The sequence below is a fragment of the Eleginops maclovinus genome, chromosome 7 (genome assembly GCF_036324505.1).
Source record: "Eleginops maclovinus isolate JMC-PN-2008 ecotype Puerto Natales chromosome 7, JC_Emac_rtc_rv5, whole genome shotgun sequence".
Classification (NCBI taxonomy): domain Eukaryota; kingdom Metazoa; phylum Chordata; class Actinopteri; order Perciformes; family Eleginopidae; genus Eleginops; species Eleginops maclovinus.
Window position 1 is genome coordinate 14,300,718 of NC_086355.1, and position 10,253 is coordinate 14,310,970.

Genomic DNA, 10,253 nt, shown 5'->3' on the forward strand with positions numbered 1-10,253 from the left:
GTTGGCTAATCAAATTACCCACATGGCTGTGCTAAAGTTTATCGTTTATACTTTAACTCAATATATTTATAGCACATAATAGGCTACATTTATCTGGCAGCCACAGTCACTTTGAATGTTACATACATGTTATTAAATAATAGATTATTGGGTACAAGCACCCATGCATAAGAAGTTTAAAATAATATTGGAATGATTGTCAATAATTATCTCATTACTCTGGTTTTTAATGAATGTAATTCTATCAGTAGAAGTTATTTTCTTGAATACCCTACTTAAAATGTTGTTGTTATTATTATAGAGTAGTTTTGCACTGTGGTACTTATGTTGCAACATATGTTAGTAAATTACAGGTAATGGATACTTGTACTCCTATCAATGGTGATTATAACTATACATCACATTGCATACAGGATCAGAATATTTTATTCAAAGAAAGTAATGAGCGTTTATAAAAAATATTGTTGAATAGGGCATAATAGCCCTATTTTAATGTAGTACACCATAGAAGTGAAACTAAAGAGCAAGCAGTCTTTTGGCGTTAGTTTGACTAACACATGCTCAAGCACTGGTCACTCATGTTTAAACGACTCAACATCTTTATATTCAGGCAAAGGACAAAACTGACTCAGACGAATTTAAAAGCTACTCAAATTGCTCCCATCTGGTGGCTGATGGAAGCAACTGCAGGTGCAACACCTGCCCAGCCCATTGTATACTTTGTAGCAGATTATCAACATGGCAACAAAAGGAAGGAAATTGGCAGAGGCAGAGAAACTGGAATTTCCTTTAAAACATTCTGAAATCCACCAAAACAAAACACACCCTCCTTGATTAATAGCAAATATATCCACATGTATAGTTGAGAATACTTTTAAATCAGGTTTACATATGAGATATGCTTTGGTCACTGATAAGGATTTTATTTCGCCCTATCATTTTTTTTATGCCTTTCATAGACAGCAGTTTCATATCATGAATAGATTTCAATACTTTGCTGATATGTTACAATTATTCTCTCTAAAACCAGGCATAATCAGCAACATTTGTAAAAGTTAAATGCAAAGTTCTGTAGTTTGAGATCCCTCTATATGAATCAGTATAAAAAATAAAGTAGGCTAGCAATGTGTTACAATATTGTTGATGTCATAATCTACACTAACATATTTTCTTAACTCAGTGCTAAACAATGCTAAAGATATAATTCAGGAATGACCACAAATCACTTGAAGGTTTCATGAAAACGTTTTATTGATAATACTGAAATTGATCATCATCAAAATGTTATCAAAGTGTTGTTGGGAATGTGCTGCATTAGTGATAACTTTTTGAATATGGGATGTATGTTTGGCCCTTTAAAACTCCTCTCCCTCTTCATCCTCCTCTCCCATGCTGTCAGTGCCAACCTCTTCATAATCCTTCTCCAGGGCTGCCATATCTTCTCTGGCCTCTGAGAACTCTCCCTCCTCCATGCCCTCCCCAACATACCAGTGGACAAAGGCTCTCTTGGCGTACATGAGGTCGAACTTGTGGTCAAGACGGGCCCAGGCCTCAGCGATGGCTGTGGTGTTGCTCAGCATGCACACAGCCCTCTGCACCTTGGCCAGGTCTCCACCAGGGACCACTGTTGGAGGCTGATAGTTGATGCCCACCTTGAAGCCTGTGGGGCACCAGTCCACAAACTGGATGGTACGCTTTGTCTTAATGGCAGCAATGGCGGAGTTGACATCTTTGGGCACCACATCACCACGATACAGAAGACAGCAGGCCATGTATTTACCGTGACGAGGATCACACTTCACCATCTGATTGGCCGGCTCAAAGCAAGCATTGGTAATGTCAGCAACAGACAGCTGCTCATGGTAGGCTTTCTCTGCAGAGATGACAGGAGCATAGGTGGCCAGAGGGAAGTGGATACGAGGGTAGGGCACCAAGTTGGTCTGGAACTCTGTCAGGTCTACATTCAGAGCTCCATCGAAGCGAAGCGAGGCTGTGATTGAAGACACAATCTGGCCAATGAGCCTGTTCAGGTTGGTGTAAGTTGGCCTGTCGATATCTAGGTTTCTGCGGCAGATGTCATAGATGGCTTCATTGTCTACCATGAAGGCACAGTCAGAGTGCTCCAGGGTGGTGTGGGTGGTCAGGATGGAGTTGTAGGGCTCAACCACTGCGGTGGAGACCTGGGGGGCCGGGTAAACGGCAAATTCAAGTTTTGATTTTTTTCCGTAATCAACAGACAGTCTTTCCATTAGCAGGGAGGTGAAACCAGAGCCAGTGCCCCCACCGAAGGAGTGGAAAATGAGGAATCCCTGCAGGCCAGTGCACTGATCAGCCTGAAAGAAAAATGATCCTTGATTATTAAGAATCCTATCTGGTTACACCATCAAGTTAGGAAGTCACATGAACGATCAAAGTTGTGATTATGATTAGTCAAAGAGACAAGGCAAAGTGTTCCAAAATAACAAAACAAATTAAATTCTCACCAGTTTACGAGTCCTGTCCAGAACCAGATCAATGATCTCCTTGCCGATGGTGTAGTGTCCACGGGCGTAGTTGTTGGCAGCATCTTCTTTTCCTGTAATCAGCTGCTCAGGGTGGAATAGCTGACGGTAGGTTCCTGTACGCACCTCATCTATTAAAGTAAAAATAGAAAACATGAGTAAGAGATAATGTCCACTTTTACATTTATGGACTGTTGAGTCAAGTAAGTTTGTGTTTATTTACACACTATTGACATATTACTGACCAATGACAGTGGGTTCCAGGTCAACAAAGATGGCTCTGGGAACATGTTTTCCTGCCCCTGTCTCACTGAAGAAGGTGTTGAAGGAGTCGTCTCCTCCTCCGATTGTCTTGTCACTGGGCATCTGTCCGTCTGGCTGGATCCCATGTTCCAGACAGTACAGCTCCCAGCATGCATTGCCCATCTGGGCTCCGGCTTGGCCGACGTGCATGGAAATACACTCACGCTGATTAAAAGAACAGAGAGAGGTTTGTTAAAGAAATAAGTCAACTAATATTATGAGATTTACATTTAGCCTCCAAATGCAAGTACCTTTGCTTTAGGAAATTCCTGGTTCATCACTAATGCTATAAAATCGCTAGGGACCTTTACAGCATGTGTCACTGAATGTCAGGTATGCTCATAAGTTCATTCAGTTGAGTAGTTTCATGTTTAACAATTGTTAAAGAAAAGGCAAAAAAGAACCTGTTGTGTTAAATTATTGCTTTACGTCACGCAGTGTTCTTTCTTTGAACTTCATGGTGAATGACAATCTTTGGTTTGATGTCTTCTACATTCAGACGGGACTGTGAATGTTACTTTGTCTGCTTATTTGACAAAGAAGCATTGACAGCTGAATTCTGTGTGCCAGAGCAGAATGTTGGAGCTTTCAGCTGCTCCAAGTGCATACAAGCAGGCCAGCATTCTAATGAAAGCAGCTATTAGATCCTATTCTGCACTTTTTGTAAGGACAGTCAAGCGTGTGGGCAGGAAATGTAGCAACAAATGAAATGCATTTTAAAAGCACTAAAAAAACGTTAAAAAAGAGTTTCCTCCCAAAAAATAAATACAAATAGAACATTTAATATAAGGCAGACAGGAAGGCCATGCTTTAAAAAAAAAAGGTAAAGCCTTCCACTCTCCTCCATCCTATATCTCCTCCCTTTCCTCATACCCTCCCCTTTTGTTTCTCTCTCCTCCCCCATCCTGTCCAGCTGCATGGTGCTATGTAACAGTGAGGGATGTCTCCCTCTTTCGCTCCCAGTCTCCACATCTCTCTCCTGACAAAAACTCCTAACAGCTGCAAAATGGCTGCCAACTAACTTTTACTGTAGGCCGGACCACTCCTATTTTCTCTGTCCTTTCTATCCATCTCCCCACTGCCACAATGGACCTGACCACTCTTTAGACAAGATTACTTTAATTCCTCAACAAAAAAAACATAATTAAGACTCGGGTCATTTTATTTCCTTTAGTCACATATGTTTCTTGCCTGAATAATTACTTGGAGTACATCCAAGAAGTATTGGAATGACAAAACTGTGTAACTTATAAATTCTCTATCACCTGGCCTACATTGTCTAAGAGTAGGCCTACTGAAATAACTTTTGGAGTCTTACAGTCATGAGGGGTTATCCCTTGGTATTCCTCTCTCTGATATCTAAAGTTAAAGCTAAAGTAAAAGTCAACTCAAAACTAAAGTAACTTGAAAAGGTAAAGCTGCTTTTCACAGCAGAGCCTTATGAGCATTAAAGAGGCCCGGCTGTTTAATCCATATAATGCTAAGAAACAGAGACAAAGGGAGACTGAGAGGGAGAGATAGAGATATAGAGATAGAGAGAGAGAGAGAGAGAGAGAGAGAGAGAGAGAGAGAGAGAGAGAGAGAGAGAGAGAGAGAGAGAGAGAGAATGGAAATTTCAAGACTACGTCATCAGCTGAGCTGTTACTCACCATTTTGTCTGCTGGTCCTTCGACTGACGGTAAGGGATTCAGATACAAGGCAGAAGTGGGGAGGAGGAGGAGAGTCAGGGTTTATATAGGCAAGGATGTGGAGGGGGCAGGCAGGAAACCACAGCAAGCAGCTGCATAGCTCATTGGAGGGAGGGAGCAGCAGAAAAGTGGGAAGTCCTTAACACTTTCTGTCATGTTATCCACCCTTACATTAAACTGCTTGTCTGTCAGTTCAAGATTAGATACTTATGTAAGGAGACATAACTATTTTTTACATTTTCTTCATGATCACTTCCCCATATTTTGTCATGTTGTGTGAGAGTTAACTTACTTTAAGTTAAGTTGGGAAATATACCAATAGCTTGAAAAATGTTCTTCCCTGATTATATCTGGGCATATAACACATAGTATATTCAGTCAGCAGGGACACTGAGCTAGGATAGTGAATGCTTATTTTATGTGTACACCTACACATTCATCAACACACTAACAGCCCTTTTCTGTCTTGAATATTTATGGAATAATCATAAATATTGTTCTAACATAAATGAAGGTCTTACTTATCTAAATAAGCATATGGTAAAGATATACAGTATGTGAGATTCCTTACCAATAATGTGAGATGACACAAATTACATTGTTTCAGTTTAATAAGCTGATTCACTACACAAAGACAAACATCACACCAATGTATGAAAGATTAAAAACAAGAAACTTTCATGAAATGGCAAGGCAAGTGTTTTTTCCTTGGTAAAACTTTTCAACAGCCCTCTTTGGATCAGAGCTGTAATTCATACACAACTGTGAACCCATTGTTGCTGAAGGCCACTGTCTGAGTATGAGCTACACAAACAACACCAGTCAGAGAGTGATTCAGTGATGTTCTATCCCTCTTGTACTCACACAGTCACAGCTGAATGTTATATCAAAATTGACATAGGAGCCTTTCATAACTTACATTCCACATGGGAGAGGATAGTGGGGGGAGGGGCACAAAAGAGAGGGTTCCCAGTCTGATACCGCAAAAAGAAGAAAAGGCTCAAAACGAGATATGTCTGGCCACACATTTTTGGAGGGAAATTTGTTTTCACACAGCACCATAACTAATGAGTCTGTAAAATGTAATTACATTTTTAAAAGATTGAATATGTTAAGTTCATATCCTGACTTAGGTTTGTGTGTCAAATAAAATGTGACTATGCATCACAGAATACAGTGTCCTACTGAGTTCCTCATAGTGCAACTTATTTTAAGAAATACTCAAGAAATGTGTTCCATTTACCATTTTGCTGTGTTTTGAGAATGATGTTAATAATAAGAATATTCAAATGTTTTTCTTAACCAAATTGTTGTTTTATCGATACATTACGCCTACATTATTTTTCGCTACGTAAAACTAAATGGCCCATTTTAAAACACTGTTTGAATATCATATTTCTCACTTAAATGCAGGCCTTAGGAGCTTCAGTATTCCTCTTCTTCATCCTCCTCTCCCATGCTGTCAATGGCAACCTCTTCATAATCCTTCTCCAGGGCTGCCATATCTTCTCTGGCCTCTGAGAACTCTCCCTCCTCCATGCCCTCCCCAACATACCAGTGGACAAAGGCTCTCTTGGCGTACATGAGGTCGAACTTGTGGTCGAGACGGGCCCAGGCCTCAGCGATGGCTGTGGTGTTGCTCAGCATGCACACAGCCCTCTGCACCTTGGCCAGGTCTCCACCAGGGACCACTGTTGGAGGCTGATAGTTGATGCCCACCTTGAAGCCTGTGGGGCACCAGTCCACAAACTGGATGGAGCGTTTGGTCTTGATGGCAGCAATAGCCGTGTTGACATCTTTGGGCACCACATCACCACGATACAGCAGACAGCAGGCCATGTATTTACCATGACGAGGATCACACTTCACCATCTGATTGGCCGGCTCAAAGCAAGAGTTTGTGATCTCAGCAACGGACATCTGCTCATGGTAGGCTTTCTCTGCAGAGATGACAGGGGCATAGGTGGCCAGAGGGAAGTGGATACGAGGGTAGGGCACCAAGTTGGTTTGGAACTCTGTCAGGTCTACATTCAGAGCTCCATCGAAGCGAAGCGAAGCTGTGATTGAAGACACAATCTGACTGATGAGCCTGTTCAGGTTGGTGTATGACGGGCGTTCAATATCTAGGTTTCTGCGGCAGATGTCGTAGATGGCCTCGTTGTCCACCATGAAGGCACAGTCAGAGTGCTCCAGGGTGGTGTGGGTGGTCAGGATGGAGTTGTAAGGCTCAACCACTGCGGTGGAGACCTGGGGGGCCGGGTAGATGGCAAACTCAAGCTTAGACTTTTTACCATAATCAACGGAGAGTTTCTCCATGAGCAGGGAGGTGAAACCAGAGCCAGTTCCTCCACCAAAGGAGTGAAAGACCAGAAATCCCTGCAGGCCAGTGCACTGATCAGCCTGTAAAAGTAGGAATGCAACAAGAAAATTCACAAATCATTAAACAAAAAAACAAGTTTAATATAATAGAATCATTGCACCACATTCTCTCACCATTTTACGAGTCCTGTCCAGAACCAGATCAATGATCTCCTTGCCGATGCTGTAATGTCCACGGGCGTAGTTGTTAGCAGCATCTTCTTTTCCTGTAATCAGCTGCTCAGGGTGGAACAGCTGGCGATAAGTGCCTGTACGCACCTCATCTGGAGAAAAAAATGATAGCCGAACAAGTTCATCGCATAGACAATGAAGAGCTGGCCAAAGAGATGATAATCATTTGCATACATGTAGAGTGAAGATATTGCATCCTTGTGTTTAACATTTTAACCATGTTTTTAAATTAAACATTTTTAAAACAACATAAATACAGGGAAACACATGTTTAAATATCAGCTATAAAACAAGCACTGACCAATGACAGTGGGTTCCAGGTCGACAAAGATGGCTCTTGGAACATGCTTTCCTGCCCCGGTCTCACTGAAGAAGGTGTTGAAGCAGTCGTCTCCTCCTCCAGTGTTCCTGCCACTGGGCATCTGTCCGTCTGGCTGCAGCCCATGTTCCAGACAGTACAACTCCCAGCAAGCATTGCCAATCTGAGCTCCAGCTTGGCCCACATGAATAGAGATACATTCACGCTGCAGAGAACATGCAACACGGTTTATTTTTTTACATCTGAATCTGTTAACTTTCCACCTTTCTGCCACTTGTGTTTATTCAACGGCCTGAATCCAATTATCACATTATATAATTTACACCACTCCGACTTTCATGGACTGATGCAACATTTTTCAAAAATCTTATCCCTCCTTCACACAGTTGTTGCAAAAACGCAGTAAATGCAACAATTTTTAATAGATACAAAAAGATGCACTGGCGGAAAGTTTGAAAATAGCAAATCACCTCTTACCATAGTTTCTGTTTCTTCTCCAATGTCCAGGTATCGGTAAGAAGATGTGGAAAGAGCGTTTATTCTCTGCCCTTTTATACTTTCAGCTTAAGGTGAACAGTGATTTGATCTCTGCTGTAATCAGAGAACCTATTGATGAGACCAGGATAAGATCATCTGCTTGACAAACAAACAAACAATGCAAAAGGAGGTCACCACCCTATTCTTTGTGTGCGTTTGTGAGTACTGGTGTGTACCTTTTATTTCAGACAACAGAAGCTAACCCCATACAAGGGGAAAGGTGACCTGATGTGGTTTCACTTGGTAGTTTCTCATACTGTATATGACTTTATGAAGTAGCTTATCACAGGATACAGGATTTTGTTGTGTGTCACATTCATATAACAGTATACCCTACTGTATGTTCTTTTTTGTAAAATTTTGAATTAAGTACCTTTCGTTTACTTGCTATAATTAACATTTTCAATGTTGCATTCTCATATTGAATGACTTGAATGCATCAATATGTGGAAACTGATAGTTAAATGGATGATTTTTTACACAGAATTAGCATAATTAGACTGTGATTTTTAAATAGATTCATTATCATTCTTTTTCTTTTAAAGATTTGTGTGGATTCTTATAATAAAAGCATGCAGCAAATACAAGATAAGACTTAATTGTAAAATGTATTTTTAATACAACTTAAATGTAAAGTTTAATAATTTAAAAGGAAATCATCAGTAAACATATCAGTTCCTACAATATTTTCCTAAGTTGAAATGTATTAAGCAAAACATTAAAATGAGACCTCCTCCTCCTTCCCTATTTCTTGTAACCCCTTGGGAGAGTAACTGAATACAAGTGAATCCGCTTGTAAGGCATCAGCTGATTAAGTAGAGTAAAATGCATCTGCTATTTTCACACCCTTGTCATTCACCACATTCATACCCAATAGGTTGTATAGTTTAGTTTTGAATTCTACTGTGAGTTTCAGTTGGCACGAGACAACCTAATTTATGATACAATGGTATGGCTCAAAGGCAGAACGCTCTGTTATGTTTGAAACAAGTCAAACCACTTTCAAAACCAACAGGCTTCAGCACTTATATGGGAATTTGATTCAGTATAGGCTACTGTTTTAAGGTACAACACTGTCATTTATGGCCATTTTAATTTGTTCACAAAGTTAAATGGACTCCCTCCTTTTGTTACTATTGTTTCTTACAACATGAGTTATTTTCTAAAGAAAAGGTTTGATACGATTCAAAAGTGAAAAGTAAAAATGTTACTGATTAACCAACTGACTGATTTTAAGATGAGTATTACACCACAGTCAACCAAAGCCGGTAACACATTAGTTAATCATAAAACTCACAAAGCACATGTGGTGTAAATGAAAAAATATGTCAAATTGTAACACTTGGAATCTGCATAAGTGCTTAGGACATATACTGTACCTGCATTATATTTAACAGAATATGGGATATGATTACAATTCCAGCATTGCATTACCTTTTTCTTTAAGTCTGGTTAATTTTGTTTCAACTGAAGTATTGTTAAATATCACTTGTAAAGCACACACCTGGCTGTCCTTATAGGTGTTGCCCGAGTCAAAAAGCAGCCTCCCACTTCCATTGTTTGAGATTACAGGTCCCAAAAATCGCTCCATATTAGAGTCTCTTTAATAATCAGGACATACTAATGATATAACTGGCAACAAGGAAGGAGGCCCACAGTAGAACAACATTAAAAAGAAGAATTAATTTGCATATCTTGAGATCAGGATAAATTAAAGTTGAACAAACTGTATAAATATTTGCTTGAGTGAGCCACCTAATACTGATGAGAATCGTACAATCCCAATTACTTTTATTGTAGAATGAGATAAACATTAAAAAAAAACTTTGCAGGATCATCTGTTGTGGTGAAAAAATAAACTTCAAGATCTCACATGAACTGTCTGTTACACTTTTGTCTCCTTCAGTGACTCATGGTGAAGCAACTACGACCTCTAGCTTTCAACTAGTGACATTGACAGCAGTATAATGGCAGTCTGAAGGGTTGCTGCAACAGACCTGTTGGCAGGATATTCCTCCCACCCACAAAATAACTGACTGTGGGCGTGACCCTTTGAGTACACATACAAGTTTCAAGACGAACAAGTTGAATTGATGGAAAAGGCGGGGAGGAATTTCCTGAACACCAAAGGGGAAACATTAAAAATGGGATTAAGTAATGCAAAGAGAGAACAAAAAAGGAGATTTGCTGTTCCCTACACACACTTTTATTATTAGCAGAATTGACTTTAAAGAGCATAAAGAGCATCATCATGAAAGGAAACTCTGAGACAAAGTGCAGGGTATGCACTAAACATATCCAACTTGCTTAATACTGACTTTAATCCACCGTCATTTAACTCTGACTATTTGTTTC

The 10,253-nt window shown here is 40.1% G+C and overlaps 2 protein-coding genes across 2 annotated transcripts; both read right to left on the bottom strand.

Annotated features, from left to right (window-relative positions):
* Positions 1-1,226: 1,226 nt before the first annotated feature.
* tuba8l3 (tubulin, alpha 8 like 3) lies at positions 1,227-4,493 on the bottom strand. The gene is made up of 4 exons (XM_063887272.1): positions 4,454-4,493; positions 2,747-2,969; positions 2,484-2,632; positions 1,227-2,333 (listed from the first exon to the last, which is right to left on the bottom strand). The coding sequence occupies exons 1-4, from the start codon at positions 4,454-4,456 to the stop codon at positions 1,356-1,358; spliced, it is 1,353 nt and encodes a 450-aa protein (XP_063743342.1). The 5' UTR covers positions 4,457-4,493; the 3' UTR covers positions 1,227-1,355.
* Positions 4,494-5,085: 592 nt separating this feature from the next.
* LOC134867008 (tubulin alpha chain-like) lies at positions 5,086-7,948 on the bottom strand. Its single transcript, XM_063887274.1, has 4 exons — positions 7,839-7,948; positions 7,344-7,566; positions 6,986-7,134; positions 5,086-6,892 (listed from the first exon to the last, which is right to left on the bottom strand). The coding sequence occupies exons 1-4, from the start codon at positions 7,839-7,841 to the stop codon at positions 5,918-5,920; spliced, it is 1,350 nt and encodes a 449-aa protein (XP_063743344.1). The 5' UTR covers positions 7,842-7,948; the 3' UTR covers positions 5,086-5,917.
* Between the last annotated feature and the right edge of the window lie 2,305 nt (positions 7,949-10,253).

What these genes read in the sequence shown, in the direction of transcription:
- LOC134867008 (XM_063887274.1), bottom strand. An exon ending in CCTGGAACCCACTGTCATTG is followed by an intron (nt 7,135 to 7,343) that starts GTCAGTGCTTGT and finishes TTTTTTCTCCAG; the next exon opens with ATGAGGTGCGTACAGGCACT. An exon ending in TGGACAGGACTCGTAAAATG is followed by an intron (nt 6,893 to 6,985) that starts GTGAGAGAATGT and finishes CTACTTTTACAG; the next exon opens with GCTGATCAGTGCACTGGCCT.
- tuba8l3 (XM_063887272.1), bottom strand. An exon ending in CCTGGAACCCACTGTCATTG is followed by an intron (nt 2,633 to 2,746) that starts GTCAGTAATATG and finishes TTACTTTAATAG; the next exon opens with ATGAGGTGCGTACAGGAACC. An exon ending in TGGACAGGACTCGTAAACTG is followed by an intron (nt 2,334 to 2,483) that starts GTGAGAATTTAA and finishes TTTTTCTTTCAG; the next exon opens with GCTGATCAGTGCACTGGCCT.